The following is a 19,791-nucleotide window of genomic DNA, read 5'->3' as shown; positions in this document are numbered from 1 at the left end:
TATAGTCTTTTTGAAAGGAATAATAATTAAAATAATTAGAATTTTTATAGCTATATAACATAGCAGAGTGTCTTTCTATTAACACCATCCATAGGTATATTCCATCTTTATGTTCCTTTTCTATGTCAGTGTCATGAGTACCATCAGCACTCACTGAAAACCAGCTCTGTGAGGATCATGAAGGAAATGTGATATGATTACTATAAGCCTTAAAAGAGGTTATAATCTAAAAAGAGAATACTCCAATAAAAATAAAATCACCAAGCACAGAGGCATGCTAATATAGAAACATAACCAGGTGATACCAAAAGATACAGAAAAAGCAATATTGTTCATAATGAATAGGAAGTCATTACTAGTCTCTTCGCCCAAATGCATAAAAAGATGTCTTGCACAATTTAAAGCTTGGTAGCATTAAAGCATGACAACATGTCATTAATTGTGATTCAGAGGACAAATTTATTTATGGTAGTCACCTGGTGGTGGTTCCGCCCTTTAGGAAAGTGTCACGTCTTCATAGTCACTCTAGCCTAGTAGCTGGAAGGGTTACTGTAGCTTTCACAGCCTTCCTCAGACTTAGTAGTAGTGGAGGACTGGGGAGGATTCGGTTTGTTAAGCCAGACTCTTCCTTTTGTTTCTCTCCTTCCTCCTCCAGAAAAGGAGCACACCACTGTCCCCAAAATGTTGGGGGAGGGTCTCTGGCACAAGTAAGGGCACTCAAAGATTGGGCATTGGGGTGGGTTGTCAGATTTAGCAAATAAAAATATAGGAAACCCAGTTAAATTTGAATTTCAGATAATTTTTTAATACAAGTATATCTCATGCAATGTAAGTTTAAATGTGCAATATAAATAAATATAAATATTGCATGGCACATACTTACACTAAGAAATCATTCATTGCTTATCTGAAATTCCAATTTAGGCTTCCTTTAGTTTTCCTGACAACCCTCCCCAAGCCTGTCTTTGAAAATATCAGTTGAGACCCTGTCTGGACTAGGGAGAAACAGCAGTTTATCACATACTTGTGTGTCTCTGCCCCAGTATTGGTTCCCTCTGTAATTAGAGAAGATACCCTACTAAACGGATGCACAGTGAGATTGGTTGCCTGTCTGCAGCCAGCATGAAGCCAGGGCTGAACTGCTGACCCAAGACATTCCTCCTGTGACCCCAGCTTTGGGAGGAGGCAGCAAAGGAAAGGCTTATTGACTGTACCTCTTCTGTCTTGAAGGGAAAAAGTAAATTAGCTATTTAGATTTTGAATTTTATTTTTGAAATTATTTTGGGTAAACAACCTAAATGTCCACATTATAGTAATCATTGATAATATTATAGATAATATTTAATACTAAGAGAAAATGTTCTGCATATAAGTAATGAGGAAAGATTAGATAATAGTATGTTCATTGTCACCCTGACTTTGTTTTTCGAAAGAACATTTATATAGAGAAACAATTGACAGGATATACATCAAATGTAGGCCTAGAAATTTGGATGCTTTTTAAATTCCCTTTACTCACATTTTGTAAATGTCCTATAACAATCAGGATGTCTTCTCTGACTACAGAGGACTACATTTGAAATAGTAAAACTAAGCAAATAAAAAGTTTTAATTATAAAATCTTTTGAAAGGACTTTTGAAGATATGTTAGTTTCTGTAATGCTCTGATCATGGAGGGTTTAGCAGAACTGAGTTTTTTAGAGCTGAAAATAGAGTCACAAAGCAAAATGGCTCTTCCAGTAAGTGTCATGAGATTTGTCTGTCACAAAATAGGCAAGGTTTTCATGACTTACCTGAGAGACTCCCCACTAGCTCTGTGTCTCAGATTGGAATGCGGTTCAGTGATTAAATTCAGCAGCCAGTTACTATGCATTAGGAAGCTTAACTATCACTAGTTTTGTATTCATCCAGCAAAGTCCCTTTAGTATATAATACATATAATGTTTTGAGCCTAAGTAATATCCATAAGGTCAATTTCTTATTCCTCTTTACTGCATATAAAATGTTTGGAGTTTCATCAAAGAAATGAGTCATTTGACATTTTTGTTGTTTTCATACAGCTGATGGAAAATGTCTGGTGTCAGTTGGTTTAGAAGATTGTCACAGCATTGTGTTTTGGGACTGGAAAAAGGGAGAAAAGATAGCAACAACAAGGTAAGAAGCTGCCAAGGTCTTACGGTGTCCTGCTGATTATCACACTTCAGTAAAGGTCAATAGTTTTCATTTTCGGGTAAGATTTCATCTTCAAGCTGTGATGAAATTCACATAGAAAGCTTAATACCTTTCTATGTTAAGGTAAAAATACATTGCAATATTTCAGGATGATAGAGCTGGCAGAGCAGTTAATGTTTGTTTTGGGGAACTGGAAAATTCTGAAATCCTTTCCAGAGAGGTATTCATCACTTTGCTTTTAGTAACATATGCATTATCTGTATGAAAGCTTTTTACCGGCAGTAGAAAAGCAGCTTTTCTCAGGCCTGTGCCTTGCCTCTTGCTTTTGCACTGCCTAAGCATCTGGTGAAGGATTGTCAATGTCATTGGAGTCAGAATCACCGTTTGTCATGTGGCTGTGGCATGCTGGAGAGGGGGCACCACCGTGTGCATCTGCCACTTGCTCTCAAAGCAGGCAAATTGCTTCCTTAATCTCCCTGTCTTATAAATAGACTTTTCAAGACCAACTGCTGTTTATAGACCACCTGTCCTCCCTTACCCCAGCCTCCCTCCCTGTCGAATCAGCCTTAAGTCTGAACATTACTTTCTACTCCTACTTACATTGGTCTTAGCTGTTTGCCCAGCCATGGTCAGAGGTCAAAATAATTGGCAGCCAGGACCTAGCAATATAATTTGTTGCCCAAGGCATGTTATGATTTTACTTCTTTACTAGTTCTTCCCTGTATTAACCACCTTCCTTTCTATCTTGCAATATAAAATCATTTTTTAAGTTAATGGCTTTAAACCTTCAGTACTCATTTTTAAATTAGTATTTCCTGCCACAATATTAAATATGAAAAAAAAGTTTTTTGGCAATTTGATTTAATGACTGAAATTCTATAAATTGCTGGAGACTCAGAGGAGGAGCAGATGGAGTCTTGACTCCAGGTGACTGTCTTAGGAGAGAAAAAGGAGCTTTTCTGATAACTGCAATTGAGATGCAATTCTTGGCAGCAAATGGCAGCTCATAAATCTGCCTACCAAGTGCTTTTTTTGGGGGGGCGGGGGGTAGTCTCTCTAGTATTCCTCACTGTTGTATCAATCCCTGCTAGTACTCAGAATCAGCTTCTATCAGACCTCTGCTTTCTTCCTAGACCAATACACTGCATCTTAGTTTAATATTTCTGATAACATATCACCTGTGTTGGAAATATTACAGGTAAAGCATATGTCTGCATTCTGAAAGCAAAAACAGACATGCATTTTCTTGTTAGAAAACCCTCTGCAACTGTGGGCAGCTCACCTGTGGTATGCCAGAAACATTAATAGAAATGGAAGAAAGAAATATCCATTAATATTAAAAAGTATGTATTTGATAAGCTTGGAAGTGTTACTTCTGTTTAACTCAAAATGAGCTAACACCATTATATTAATAACACAACTGATTCTTGGAATTGTTCCCAAGCCTTATGTCATGTTCTCAATACAGGACACCTGGGGAATTGCCCTCAGACAAATTTTTTGCAATTGTAACATTAACCTGTGTTTTTTCCAAGAAGGAATGTCAAGAACTGTTACAGTTCTTTGGAAGAATCCTAGATTTAAAAATAATAAATAATTATTTACATAAATACCTATTCACATAAGTAAGTAACCAAACGAATAAAAATTCTGTTTATGGCCTTTAAGTTAGGGTGCTTAGGTAGATAGAAACATTAAAAACAGGGGCATGAAAGAAGTGACAAAGAAAAAGAAGTAACCCTGTACTGATGGTACCTTATTGGCTTCCAGGAGTCTTTGTAGCTCCAGAGAGCCTAATTTTGTCTCAGAGAAAGGCTGACCCCGTGACACCCCTCACTCTGCACTTCCGTCTCAGTGACTGCTAGCATTGTCACCAGTGAGGCTTAGGAGGAACCGGCTGCTGGCAGTCTGCATTGTTCTGGCGGGTGACTGTCCACCAGAATTCCCACCCCCCCGGGGTGCGGCTGCCCGTGGCGGGAGGGGTATAGTCAGTAGCCTTACAGTACTGCAGCCTCAAAAGCCACCATCAGCTTTGACATTAAAATGCACCTGCTTTTTCTTTGGAATCACCCCAGAGAAATTAGAGAAATTCAGAACTGGCACATAGAGATCTTATTACAGATCCTTGAGACTTGATCCAGTCTGTTTGAACAATTTCTTTCATCTTTGCTAGTTTTCAAGGATGATTTCAGTCACTTCTATGACAAATGAATGTTTAGGATATTTTTCCTTTTAAAGTTTGTTCAGATTTTACACTAGTATACAACTAATCCGTTGAATAACTAAGGCCAGCCTCTTGCGGGAAGTAGTTGAGCAGTCTAATATCAGTATCAATCAGGGCACAGTGATGAGATAATTAATCGAGTGCTTCTATGCCCCTTTATTTGTATTTCCATCACTCGGGTAACATGACTATGGGGGACAGTGACTAATCATCTCATGCTTCATCTCAGAAGTTCATGTAGTAGGGATCCTAGGCAAAAGGTAGGGTTGTCAAGGTGCCTAGCAAGAATATGTCCAATGCTAATGTGAAATAGTTATGCTATTTCACATCATGGGGCAAAACATAGGCCCTTGTAGAGCATGTGTGTAGAACCTCAGAGTATGCATTTCTGTATTAGCTTCATTGTTTGATCTATTTCAGTTCCCTACCCTTACATATATTAAGTCTCCTGCTTACCAAACTGGCACTTTCCTATCTCACTTTCCTTTTTTAAAATGCATCTTTTTAAAAAAAAGTAACATTTATTAATCTTTTCTCTGTTCTTGAATACATGACCACTATAGAGGTTAGCACAGAAAAACACTAAGAAGAAAATGAAAATAAATTCATAATTCCACTATCCAACCAACATTTTAGCATATGTTCTTTAGTACATATAATTCTAGTATTTTTTACTCATACTTCTTCATTTATAGGATGTTGTTCCATGCTACACCATAGCTGGCTTTTTTTGTTGTTCACTCACCAGTATGTCATCTCACTTTCTTCTTATTCATGTTACCTGGCTTATTCATTATTATTATTCTGTGTTATAAACCATTTTAAATCTTTTTGGAGATGGAGAATAAATCAAACATTCCTTCATACTTCCTGCTAAGGACTACCTTCACACAGAAAAGGGAAAACCAGATCACACATGGGACTGGGCCTCTGTGCAGACAGAAGGTTTCTGAATGAAGATTTAGAAACTAAGTCACCTGCTGTGCAGCTGCCCTTAGCTTCTAGAAAAAGCACATTCCTTCCCCTTTTCCCAGTGCTTGCTGATAAGAGTTTAAAATGTGGCCCTAAGTGGTGACTTACTTATGACTCAGGCATGAGGGATCATCCTGCTTTAGGGCAGCAATACGGTCTTCTAGTTACTCTCACAATTTAGGACCTGAAACTTTCCATTTTGTTTTTCTGACCCACACAGTTACCTACAAATTTAACAGGTATCCAAAGAAAAGATAACGGAGGTATCCATGGAATGTTCTTTATTTAGATGTTGACATGAACTTAGCATTTACATGCCATCATCACTCAGTTTACAACTTTAGCCACAACAGAAACAACATTTCTGTTTTTATGAAATCAAGAAATTAGATTAAATCTGAAAAGTGCTCCTCAAAGAACATTTGTCCAACTAGCCAAGTGTTTGGCATTGTGTAGACACAAGCAAACAAAGTGATGCTCTTTTCCATCCAGGAAATCTAATTTGCTATATCCGTTCTCAATGTTTATTTCAGTTTTCTCTAGTGTCTAGTCTCTGAAGTTTGTATTAATGATTTAGAATCTGTAGAGAGATTTTCCTCCAATCAAGAAATCTCTGAATGTTTAATGTTTTTCATGGTTATCTTGTTCATTTCTCCTCTGTGTTAAGCACATTTTCTCTTATCTTTTTCTCTCTGTCCTGATTATCCCTGATTCATCCACTGATGTATCTTGGCCCTAATGTCTGCACTTCACCTTTGACTTTTAAAGAAACAAAGAAAGAATGTTCAAAAATCAATTCTTTCTCCTTTTCTGCCTCTCACTGTAGGATCCACATCACAGGCATTGAGATGCTCCGGTTCCGGTCCTTACTTTTCTTTTAATTTTTTATTATGAAAAATTTCAAAGCTAGACATAAATGAAGGACATAGTATAATGAACTCTCTTGTACCCCTCATCTGGCTGCAACATCCTACAAATGGTACAAAGATCCCCTCCTCATTTTTCTTTTACTTTCTTTTTTGCTAGACATTTTAAAGAAAATTCAAGATACTATGTCATTTAACCTGTATATAACTTAATTATGTATTTCTCACCGAAAAGATATTTTTATTTATTTAAGTACGGTTGCCATACAATGTTATATTCATTTCATATGTACAACATAGTGATTCAACATTTATATACATTATGAAATGCTCACCACAGTAAGTGTAGTTAGTATCTGGCACCATACAAAGTTATTACCATATTATTGACTGTATTACCTATGCTGTACTTCACATCCCTGTAACTTTTTTATTTATAAGTGGAAGTTTGTATCTCTTAATCCCCATCACCTGTTTTGCCCATCACCTCACTCCCCTCCCTTCTGGCCGCCACCAGTTTATTCTCTGTGTGAATCTGTTTCTGGTTTGTTTTGTTTTTTTAAATTGTACATATAAGTGACATTATACACTATTTTTTTTTTCTCCCTGACTTATTTCTCTTAGCATAATACCCTCTAGATCCACCATGTTGTCTTGAATGACAAGATTTCATTCTTTTTTATGGCTGAGTAGTATCTCATTTTATATATATACCACATCCTTATCCATTCATCCATCAATGGACACTTAGGTTGCTTCCATATGAAAAGATATAGTTTTAGGAATCATCATTCCATTATCACAACTAACTAAAGTAACAGGAATTTCTTTCTTTCTCTTACCCAATTCATAATCAAATGTTTCTGATTGTTTCAAAGATGAGAGTGATTTGTTCAAATATTCATTCAAACAAGGCCCCTGCATTGTATTAGTTTGCTCTCTTAAGCCTCTTATTTCATAGCAGTCCCCCCTCCCACCTTTTTCATGCCACAGATGCATTTAAGAAACTGGATCACTTGACCTATAGAATGTTTCACATTCTAAACTTGACTGATTCTTCATGGAAGCATTCCAGGCATATACTTACTTTTCCTACCTAGTAGTTAGATCCAGAGGCTTGATTAAATTCATGTTCATGTTTTTTTCTTAATAGTTTTACTGATAAAAATAGCATGTACCATACAATTCACCCATTTAAAGTATGCAGCTCAATGATTTTTAGCATATTTACAGAGTTGTTCAATCACCACCACTATCTAACTTCAGAATACTTTCACCATCCCAAAAAGAACCCCATGCCCATTAGCACTGATCTATTTTCCATCTCTGTGGATTTTTAGATTCTGGACATTTCATATAAACAGAATCAGACCCTATGAGTGGCTTCTTTCATATAGCATAATGTTTTAAGGTTCATCTATGTCATAACATGTATCATTACTTCATTCCTTTTTAATGTTGAATAATATTTCATTTTGTGCATTTATCACATTTTATTTAACCATTTACCAGTTGATGGATACTTAGGTGTTTCTACCTTTTGTCTCTTATGAATAATGTTGCTATGAATATTCACATACATGGTTTTAATTAGACATATGTTTGATTTCTCTTGGGTAGATATCTAGAAGTAGAATTGCTAGGCTATTTGGGAACTTTATGTTTAACATTTTGAGCCACTGCCCTGCCAAAATATTTTTCAAAGTGGCTGCACCATTTTATGTTTCTACCAGCAATGAATGAAGATTCCAATTTCTCCACATACTTGTCAACACTTATTATTGCCTCTCATTTTCAATATAGCCATCCTAGTTGGTATGAAGTGGTATCTAGCCATGGTTTTGATTTTCGCTTCTCTGTTAGCTAATGATGATGAGCATTATTTCATGTGATTAATGGCCATTTGTGTATCTTCATTGCAGAAATGTCTATTTAGACAATTTGACCATTTTTTATTAGGGTTGTCTTTCTATTATTGAGTTGTAAGGGGTTTTTAAAAATATAGATACAAGTCCCTTATAAGATCTGATATGCAAATATTTCTTCCTATGTTCAATTTTTTAGACAGGAATACTTGAGACATACTGCATGTTTCATCACACCAGAGAAACATAATCAGTGGCATATCAGAGGGTGGGGCAGCAGGAGTGGTACTTTACATGTACAAGCAATTGGGCTGTATTATCTGTGGAAAAAATTTAAAAGAATAATGAAACGACTAAAAGCTAGTCTTGTTTTTGTTATTCCCATAAGCCAGCAATTCTAAACAATGTCAGGGGTGGAATTCCTCTCCCCCAGAGCAGACCACTCCTCTAATACACCCCATGATGTACACCACTGTGCAAAATGTCTGACTGTTCTTCTCTTAGTAATACTTAGCTGCATTGTGGATTCTAGTAGTATCAGCCTAATCCTTCCATTATTACCATCAATATATTATCTATGGTTGTAGCATTCATTCACAACTGTGGGCTAAATTGATCATTTAATTAGGGGTCGAAAATAATTTTCTAATTCTATCATTCATTCTTCATATTAGCTAGAATTCATCAATAATTCTTCAATAATAAGTAAATAAAAGTTAGCCCTCATGAACTATTTGGTTTCTCTATAATTCAAACAAGTAGTCCTTTAAACATTAGGTTCATTTGTCTTTTGTCTGAATTTTGCAGATGTTATTCTCAGTTTGTCATTTGTCTTTTGAGATTGTGGTGCTTTTCATCATGCAAAATTTTTTATGTTATCAATTTTATCAGTTGTTATAGCTGCAAGATTTTGTGACATAGTTAGGAAAGTATTCCCCATTCTCAGATTAAAAGGTCATTAATTTCTTCTAATCTGCTATGGCTTCATCTTTACAATTAAATTTCTATATCATTTGAAATTTATCCTAGACCCTATTATGAGGAGCAGATCCAATTTTATCCTTTTTCCATATGGTCATCAAGGTGTTCCAAACACCATTTTCTTTTCCCTTTTAAATAGATTAAAAAAAAATTTTTAGGGTTACAGTAAACAGAAAATATGGAGTTTCCAAATACCCAGTACCCCAGCCTCCTCCAAATCCCCTGCTCACACCAGAGTGGTACGTTTGTTACAATACACAAAGCTACATTGATATAACATTATCACCCAAAGTCCTTATACATTAGGGATCATGCTTGATGTATATTCTATGAGTCTTGACAAATGTGTAAATGTCATGTATCTGCCATTATAGTATACAGAATAGTTTCACTAACCTAGAAACTTTTATGTTTTTTCTATTCACCCCTCCGTCTCCTCTATTATGACAACCACTGATCTTTTTACTGTCTCCATAGTTTTACCTTTTGCAGAATATTTCATATTGAAATTATATAGTATGTAACCTTTTCAGATTGGTTTCTTTCACTTAGTAATTTTCATATAAGGTTCCCCCATGTCTTTTCATGGCTTCGTAGCTCATTTTTATTTTTAGTACTGAATAATATTCCATTGTCTAGACATACCATGAGTTGTTTTTTTTTTTAATCTGTTCACCTATTGAAGGAGACATCTTGGTTGCTTCCAAGTTTTGGCAATTATGAATAAAGCTGCTGTCAACAGCTATGTGGACATAAGTTTCTAATTCCTTTGGCTAAATACCAAGGAAAGTGATTGATGGATTTCATAGCAAAAGTATGTTTAGTTTTATAAGAAACTGCCAGACTGTTTCCCAAAGTGACTGTATCATTTTATATTCCCCCCAGCATTGTATGAAAGTTCCTGTTGCTCCATGTGCTCTGCAGCATATGGTTAAATACACAATTTCTTTTAGAAGTTTTTCTCTTCCCCATTGATCTGAGACCCTATCTTTATTATATACTATATTTTAATACTCATTTGGGTCTCTTTCTGAATTTCTATTGTGCCATTGGTTTTTCAGTCATTTTATATACCAATACCACACTGTTTTAATTATGAAGGCCTTATAAATTGTTTTAATATCTAGGTGAGCTACTCTTCCCTCTTTGCTTTTCTTTTTCAGAGTTTTTCTGGTCATTATTGCTAGTTTATTTTTTCCATAAGAATTTTAAAATCAAGGTGTCTAACTCCAGATTAAAAAACAAACACCAAATTATCTTTTTTACTGGAATCAAGTCAATTTTATAAACAAAGTTAGGGAGAATTTCCATTTTTATGATTGAGTTATCCAACCCAAGAATATGGGATATGTTTCCATTTTTTCAAGTCTACTTTTCTATGTTATAGGTGGGTTTTTTTTTTACTAGTTTGTTTATTCATATATATATATATGAAGTACATATTTCTTGATAAAAATGTGGGTTAATATTTTTGTTTATAAGTAGAGTTCTTTCTTGCATTATGTTTTTCAACTGGTTATTGTATATTTAAGATTATTGGTTCTGTATTTAGTTTTATATACTGCAACTTTATTAAATTATCTTGTTTGTAGTTGTTTTTATAATATTTTCTTTTGAATTGTCTAGATACATAATTATGTCATTTGCAAAAAGAAATAGTTTTACTTCTTCTATTCCATATCTTGTACCTTTAATTTTTTAAAACTTAGCTAATTTCATTAGTTACTATGTTCAATACAATGTTAAATGGTACTGGCAATAATCATATTTCTGACTTTATTAGGAATGGCATTAAGTTAAGGACCTGGCTTCTGAGTTCACACACACACAAACACACCATGAATAAGCTACTGTTTCAATTTTCCATTTTTATAGAAAAGATAATGGCATACAATGTCTGGAGAGCCAGTATGTGTATAGTTGGTCTTGATTGATCTGGGTTCTCAGAGTCAAGGTCTGCAGGGAAACAGAAATGTCTAAGAGATAAGTCTGAAATATCCTGAAATTAATATTCCTACTTTGCTGAGTATTGAGTATTTTTTAATCATAAATGAGTGTTAGATTTTTGTCAAATACCTTTTCAGCATCTGTGAAAATGATATTTTTTCTCCTTATATATGTTAATATGATAAATTGATTATTTGATTCCTTAATAATGAGCCACTCTTGCATTCAGTCATAATGTATAATTTTTTAAATGTGTTATTGGATTGTCTTTGTTAATATTTTAAGATTTCTTATCTATATTCATAAGGGAGATGGGTCAGTCATGTTCTTTATGTTAATTGCATTTCCTTTACATAATGAAAGTTATGTCCTAATATACCAGAGAAGACCATCAAATAGCCCATGAAGATCAGTAAATTCTTTAATTCCAAGGTGATTAATCTATACTCCAAAGTATAGAGTCTCCAAGAAATTTCCCTGGAACTATGGAATGCCAGGTCTGTAGCTCCAGGTCTACAGTCAGTCCTCACTTTATTATTTATCCTTCTGCCTCTCGGGTTATAAACTTACATTTCTCAATGTACAGCATCAGACTCATTAAGTGACACCCTTTCTCTCTCTGTGTATGTGAACCAGGGGCTTCAATTTCTAGTGAATACATTTCTGTGTAAAACTGTTTAACCCGAAGTTATGCCTTTCACAGAAAAAATACTACATTTAAAGCTTCTCATTAATACTACTGCAATGTTTTCTCCTTCCTCCTGTATGAGACCTCAATATCCCAAGAATTACTCACATTCACATTAAATTACTCCATATTCCAAGAATTACTCATTAAAATTAATGATTGCATTAATTTTATCTTATGGAGGCATTCTGATCCATGTTAATATTTCATTAATTTGTTTAAGGCATAATTAAGTAGACTTGGTAGCAATAGTAGGAGCAAGAAGAAAGGGCTCAAACATTCAGAGAAAAGCCAGATCTCATTATTTTAATGTCGACTGCATATGTATTGTAAGTATCCTTTAATTTATTTGTTCTGTTAGATGTGCTTAATGAAAGACCAAATGTATATAATAAAAGTCTATATCAGTACTTCCATCAAAACTAGAATTTTTTTCCCTATTTTTCTCTTACAGAGGACATAGAGATAAAATATTTGTGGTAAAGTGTAACCCACACCATACTGAGAAACTGGTTACAGTTGGGATGAAGCACATCAAATTCTGGCAACAAGCAGGTACTATTGTTTGGGTTTATCATTTATGTGCTTGAGAGCTTTCCTCCAGCTTAAAAAAAAAAAAAAGAAAGAAGAAAACGATCATCACAACCTAGCCTGTCTTTACAATCTAAAATTAAAATGTGCCTTAAGATGTTCTTTCCCAAATCCACTTTGGACTGTCTTAATGTCAAAATTGTGAAACTTACAACACTCTATATGATGCAATGCAGATTCATCAATATCTAGAAAGATTCAGGAAATGTTCTGTGAAAATAATTGTTTTCATATTTAATCATCTGTTCTGAAAGCAGCAATTATGTTGGACTACTGAGCAGGAAATAAAAGAATCACTTTGGTTGGGTGAATATAATTTTCCATATTTTGAAGTTTCTTTTACTAATATATCACTCAAGTTAGCATGTGAATTAAACCCTGACATTACACACTGCAGGTGATCAAAATAAATATCTGTAGATATAATATTGATAGTAAGGATGAGTAAATAAGCATGACAACACATAAAAGGATATCTTATTCCCACTAATGAGCCAGACCTATTATTGGGATTGTTTCTGAATTCTTAGCATCAACTTTAGTACCCAGCCCAATATTATACTGGTCAAGACATAAACAAGCTACCGTTCCAATGCTTCCCACTTTTAAAGAAAAGATAATGGCAGCCAACCTGTCTGGAGAGCCCTCCTGTGTAGAGCTGTCTGGAATGAGTCAGGGTCTCTCAGTGATAGGAAGTGCAGAGAAATGAGGAAAGCTAAGAGATAAATCTCATATATCTTGTCCTACAGTGATTCGTTTTCCTCACCTCAAAGTTGCTATGATAAAAACTGAGGCAAAACATATATAACAGTTTACATTTTACATTCCAGCCAGTGCTATTTTCATTCTTTTTGGTCTGCATTCATAAGGACTCCCCCAGCTTGCTCAGGCAGTTAGTCATCCCGTCCTCTGGCTGGTATACTGTTTGCACTGAACCTGGTTAGATGCATGTCTCATTGGACTGAAATGCATATCTCTCTCTCTCCAACAGATCCTAAGTTCCTTGAAGGAAGGAACTCTTTCATCTTTATGCCCAAGCATTGACCATTATGCCTGACACAAAGTAGGGATTCAGTAAACACTGAATTAGTGAATGAGAAACCTCTTAAAACGTTTTTGTTTATCATGTTTTGCGCCATTTCTATACATCTTTATGTAATTTGGACACACTGAGTTTTTCATTGAAGATGTAAATGCTTCTAGAAGATGTCAGTCTTTAAAAAAGTAATAAATACTCTTGGTCCACTCCAGGTGGGGGCTTCACGTCTAAAAGAGGGATTTTTGGAAGTGCTGGAAAATTGGAAACAATGATGTGTGTTTCTTACGGGCGAATGGAGGATCTAGTGTTCTCCGGAGCAGCGACTGGAGATATTTTTATTTGGAAAGATATTCTACTACTAAAGACAGTGAAAGCTCATGATGGGCCTGTGTTTGCTATGTATGCATTGGATAAGGTATGATATATTGTCCTCATTAGCTTTCTAAAAATTATAAGTTAGTCTTAGCAAGGCCCACACCAGGAGGATGCTTGTGTCTGAAACCTATACTATTTGAATTAGGAAGTAGTTGTCCTGAATGCAGGGGAATACAAACATTTTTAAATTTCTTTTTCATTTATAATTATTTCTTTATGTGCAATTTCTCTTCACCTTTTTCACTCTCATTCTTCCTGGGCTTCACTCCTAAGAACTCCTTAAGAAGTGTTGGGCTAAATGTAGGCACATAGTAGCAGAAGAGTCCTGAGAAATATTTCAGCATTGTTTTCCTCCTCAGTGGCACAATTAGTAGCAGAGACCTGAAAGTAGCAAGTAGTTCAATCATGGTCTCACCCATCAATCTGGCCAAAAGTCATGTTGGTAACCAGTTTGTACCTGTGTAGACAGGTTCAATTTCAAGGAGAGTCTTAAAGCAAAGTCTTCCACTGGCTGTATTAGTCGGGGTTCTCCAGGGAAGCAGTATCAGTAGGATATAGATGTACATTATACATTACACAAAAAGGAGAATTAGTATAAGGAATTGGCTTAGGCAGTTATGGGAGCTGAGAAGTGTCCTACGCCATCTGTAAGCTGGAGGCTCAGGAAAGCCAGTGGTGTAATTCAGTCTTTTAGTCCAAAGGTCTGAAAAGCAGGGGAGCTAATGTTGGAAATCCCAGTCTGAGGATGGGAAAAGATGAGATGAGATGTCCCACCTCAATCAATGAGGCAGGATAAAAAGGGATGAATTTCTTCCTCTGCCTTTTGCTCTGCTCAGGCTATAAAGGATTCAATGATGCCCACCCACATTGGGAAGGGGTATCTGCTTTACTGATTCTACCACTTCAAATACCGACCTCATCTGGAAACACCCTCAGGATATACCCAGAAATAGTATTTAATCTAGGCAACCCATGGCCATTCAATTTGACATAAAATTAACCATCACACTGGCCCTATTTGCACTCAAGCTCATCTTTGTCCTGGTCTGTCCAGCACCCACTTGCCTTGCAGTGTTTTTTAAAATAAAGATCACATTTATCTTCAGTTCTATTAAAACACTTTCTTCAATCAATTTGCCAAAAATACCAAATTTTCATTCATTGCTAGTTTGCTGCTGGTACCAGTTCATCTGTGCTCTCTACCTCCAATCTAAGCCACCCAACACACCTAAGTAAGCCAAGCCTCACTTTGCATTTACCTGTTTGCAGGTAAATATGCTGATCCCTACAGAAGTAGGTTCTTTTTAGATGTGCAACTCTAGTGGTTGTTTTGGTGGTTAAGCTGTTTTATACTGTTAAATTTTTTACTGGTTGATCTGGAAATGTGAAGAAAAATGAAAGCAGAATGCAAGATTTTTGTAGGCCCAGAAATTGATATGATATAACTTGTTTATAGAGTGTTTTAAATATTTAAATATATAACTTGTTTTATTGCTTGGTAAGTTAAGCTGAAAAGTCTTAGGAAAAGACAAGGATTCACAGTGTAACCTAATGTATTTAAATTTGACTTGAGGATTGAATCTCTCCAGGTGCAAAATCTACAATAAAATAAAGATATTGAATATAATCAACTTTAAAAATTATTTCCTTATAAACTTAATTGAAATGCAGTAAACTAAAAGTTTCTGAAAAGATAGATGAATTGTTCAGTATTCTTTTTTAAAAAAGAAATTTTTCCAAGAACAGTTGGTATATATAAATTGCCAGAAAGGAAGACTAGTAAAGCCAAGAAATCATAAGCTTAGAACAGGAATAAAGATCAATGTTCAGTAAAAAATATCCAATATGGTAAGTCTTTTACTTTCCAGGTTTCATAAAATTTAATCTGGATTTTAATTTTGTGGAAATTGATGTTTGCTGAACAAAATAGGATAGTTTTGTTATATAGAGTACCTATATTACTCTTACTAATAAGAAATGATGTTTTCTGTTAGAAGTAAATATTTAATTAAAAAATATTTTGCAATCGTTAATTGTGGTGTTAATTACAGTTCATTCAGTAGGAGTATTTGAGATACCAGAAACTCTGCCGGACTTTAAGGCTAGTCCTATTCCGTAGGAACCCCTATTGTAGTCAGCAGATGGGGCACAGATGCAGCCATGCATGACCCAGATGCCAGTGCCAACCAGTGGTCTGAGGAGAGTGCAGTGGGCACACACTGAGAATGTACTTGATCTTGCTAGGGAAGTAGGGGAGAGAGCTTCTCATAAAATATTATATTAATGTTATTTGTTGTTATCAGATTTTTCTGTCCTCTGTACTTAAGAAGAAAGCATGGACAGAGCTGCTTTACCCAGGGGGAATCGTTTGGAGGCTACTTGGGTGGGTAACTTGTCTTTTGATGTGTATGTAATTCTTCCCATGTGTGCCTTCACAGGGTTTTGTAACAGGTGGAAAGGATGGAATTGTGGAGCTCTGGGATGATATGTTTGAAAGATGCTTGAAGACTTATGCCATTAAAAGAGCAGCATTGTCGACTAGCTCAAAAGGTGCCACTCCTGAATATGCAGTAGGAATCTTTCTGTTCATAGAGATGGAAAAGACAGTATTAAAGTTCTTGGAAAACCATTACCAAATCAAATCTCTTTCTTCCACCTTTAGAGCTCCTAGCACCTGGTAGAAATATCAAGGATGATTGCCTAGTACCTAGTACTTTGGAACTATAAAGACAGAATTTATATAATCATCAGTCTTTTTAGTTTTTATTATAATTAAATGCAATATTTACAATATAAAATACATTATCTCCCCCCACCCCCATCCCAGGCTTGCTTTTGGAAGATAACCCTTCGATTCGTGCCATCACTTTGGGACATGGACATATCCTGGTGGGAACAAAAAATGGAGAGATCTTGGAAATTGATAAAAGTGGCCCAATGACTCTGCTTGTTCAGGTACTGTGTATGTGTTCTAACTGCATTTCAGAGCTGGGACTAGGGGAGGCAGGGGAGCATTTGGGTGCAAAATCTAAGGTTCTCACTCTCAGGGTTGTGCAGGTACAGTGTTAATTACCTATTGTTGTACAACAAATGTCACAGACTTAGCAGCTTGAAACAACACACATTTAATAACATTTGGTTTCTGTGGGTCAGAATTCTGAGCATAGCTTAACTGGTGCCTCTGTTTAACTGGTTTCACAAGGTGGCAATAAAGGCCAGGGCTGCAGTCTCATCTGAAGCTCAACTGAAGAAGGATCTGCTTCCAAGGTCACTCAGGTTGTTGGCAGGCTTCAGTTCCTGGTGGCTATGGTACTGAGGGCTTTCATTTCTTGCTTGCTATTGGCCAGAGGCCCCCTTCAGCTCCTAGGGGCTGCCTACAGTTCCTTCCTACATGAGGTTCCCTGACATGGCTGCTTGCTTCCTCAAAGCCAGCAAGGAAAAGAGAAAAAACAGGCACTGCAGTCTTGTGTAATGTAATTATATCATCACATACATAGAATGATGAACATCTATCCTCTTTGCCATATTTTATTGGTTGGCAACAAGCCACAGGTCGTGCCACATTCAAAGGGAGGTGATTATGCAAGAGCGTGAAAACCAGGAGGATTGTGAAGGTCACTTCAAGAGTCTGTCCATCACAGTCTGCCTCTGGCCACCAATTATTAATGTCTCTACTATATGCAAAATACATTCTTCTCTCCCAAGGTCCCCCAGAACGTTATCCCATTGCAGTATCTGTTCAGAGTCCATAATCTCATCATCTAACTTAAGTCCAGGGCTGGATGAGGCTCCTTAGGTATATTTCCTCTCCATCTGTCAATCTGTAAAACTAACAAGAAAAATGATTTGTTCTGAACACACCAAATGTACAAGTATCTCCTTAGATTTTGTCTCATTCTAGTCTCAGCCTTGATTCACATAAACACATTACATACTCAGTACTTTCATTTTCCCCTCAAGAATTATTTTCAGGTAAAATCAGATTATAATAAACATCAGCAGAATCCTCAAGCTCAAAGGAGTGATAAAGTCTTTCCTGAGGTCACGGGAGTATGTGGAGGTGAGTAGGTAGGTAGCTGTGCGGGTCAGTGATGGATAGACCTTGTTTATAAATGGAAGGAGCAAGGGGAGAGGTGAAGTGTACATTCAGGAGTTGGAGTCAACAGAAAATACATTTGATTATATAGTTTTCAGGGCTTACGTGGGTCTGATACAGGAGCTTCTCCTCTTTCCCGGTCCTGATTCATGCCTTGAACAGTAAGCTTGCTATAGGAAGGATGTACCCCCAAAATCCCTCTGAGAGGGACTCTGATTTGCTGCACCCTGAGAACAGGTCTGCACACACATCATGGCTCAGAGCAGTACAGGGTTTTAAAATGCATGTGTCCTATCCCCACCATGAATACCCTGAATGAGAATCTGTGTTTAAAATAAAAATCTTGTGTTAAAAACAAACCTCAGAAGCCCCGTAGCCGATTGTACTGGGCGGCCAGGAAGGAGGGCTGCACTGAGATGCGTCCTGGAGGTGGGGCCTCTTTGTTCTCCAGCTGCTCTTGCTTTTGTTGTCTCCATCCAAATGAATTGTTTTTTCTTTCTGGCCACGACTTCTTATTTAATTTTATTGAAAAGTGTTTATTTCTTTTTAACCCTCAAATGATGAGACTTTAAACCATTTGCATACATGCTATATTGCTAAATATCTTATAAGATTTATGCTATAATGTGATTTAAACAATACAGTAAGATTTCACTGTTTTCTAATTTTGAAAAGTATTATAATTGAGTTAATGTTAACTATGTGTTAAATTTGACAAGACTTTTCACTTTTTTGTTTTCCACATTTTTATTCCTTTCTGTTCTAGTAAAATAACCACAGGTACCATTTACTGAACACCTACTATGTGTCAGGCAGTACTGTTGTACAAAATTTATTTCTCATCTCCACAACAGATTTGCTCAGTTGAAATTGTTTTATAGACAAGGACCCAAAGCCCAGCAAAATTACCCACAGGCTAAGAACTGCAGAACTCTGATTTAAACCCAGTTTTGTCAGACACCAGAGCCCTTTTTTTTCCCTAGCACTAGAGCAGCCTGTTCTCCAGATGTGTCTCAGCATGGAGACTGCAGGAAGCAGTGCCGAAGGTGTGGTCCCCGGGGCAATGGGCAGGCAATGGAACTGGTGGACACTTGAGGAAAGAGCGGTTACCACCGTCTTCTCTCCCTACATGTGTATCACTCCTTTCCTTCTTCCTCAGCATCTCTTTCCTCTTCTGGCCTATCACTCATCTGTCATTTCCTCCTCGGTAGAACTCAGTAGTTGAAGTCAGTCAGTGTGTCCTGCTGGGGTCAGCCTTGTGCTGTTCCCCCTGAACGGTGGGATAGGGCTTCCTGTTCCCTCAGGGCTCACAGGCCTGTTCTGAGGGAGACAGAGTCAAGGAACAGCAGGGACAGCGTGATACAGACCATCAACTGCTGTGGGGAGATTTCAGAGCCATTTTTCCAGTGTCAGTAGCATGGCAATTCAGTGTCACTTGCACTAGACTGCTTGTTCATTAAGAGAAGGAAAGCTAGGCTGGGAAAGGAGAGAAGTGTACCATCAGGTGAATTCTGAAAATTCCTATTATATGTGCTTTGAACATAGTTAACCCTCAATTATGCAGCTGTTTATTATCAAGTTTATTGGGTGATCAATAGGAAAGTAAGATCCCAAACTCATCTCCACCTGCCGCTCAAGATGCTTTTGGCCTGCTTCAGTCACTGGCCTTTCCTGTGTTACACAGGAATTAAAATAATCATACTAGATTACAGAAATAGAATTTTAAAATCAGTAGGTGAGGCAGTGGTTTGAAAGGGTCTCTCTCAGAGTACCACGACTCTCTCCTGACACAAAACGACCAACAAAGTGAGTTGGTCAGTAAAAGAGCTCTAAGCAGATCCAGTGTAGGGGCAAATGGGGATTGACCCCTGACCTGTCCCCTGACCATGACCTTGAGGGTGGGAGGTTTCTGAAGGGAAGAAAACTAGGGATATAGGGTGCTCCAGCTATCGATAAACTCAGAAACAGTGTCTAC

The 19,791-nt window shown here is 36.6% G+C and overlaps 1 protein-coding gene across 10 annotated transcripts in view; it reads left to right on the top strand.

Moving 5' to 3' along the window:
• Positions 1 to 19,791, top strand: part of EML6 (EMAP like 6) — a 269,209-nt gene that overhangs the window by 172,997 nt on the left and 76,421 nt on the right. For all 10 annotated transcript variants that reach the window (XR_008995844.1, XR_008995845.1, XR_008995846.1 and 7 more), the window contains 5 exons: positions 2,061 to 2,154; positions 12,170 to 12,270; positions 13,558 to 13,760; positions 16,159 to 16,270; positions 16,548 to 16,675. Coding sequence is in view for 7 of the 10 variants with exons in the window: in XM_057497201.1 (XP_057353184.1) it covers positions 2,061 to 2,154; positions 12,170 to 12,270; positions 13,558 to 13,760; positions 16,159 to 16,270; positions 16,548 to 16,675 (638 nt within the window). In the remaining 3 variants the exon portion in view is untranslated. The remainder of the gene's footprint in view (positions 1 to 2,060; positions 2,155 to 12,169; positions 12,271 to 13,557; positions 13,761 to 16,158; positions 16,271 to 16,547; positions 16,676 to 19,791) is intronic.

This window comes from Manis pentadactyla, chromosome 2 (assembly GCF_030020395.1).
Source record: "Manis pentadactyla isolate mManPen7 chromosome 2, mManPen7.hap1, whole genome shotgun sequence".
Taxonomy (NCBI): Eukaryota; Metazoa; Chordata; class Mammalia; order Pholidota; family Manidae; genus Manis; species Manis pentadactyla.
This window is presented reverse-complemented; position numbering and strand designations above follow the sequence as displayed.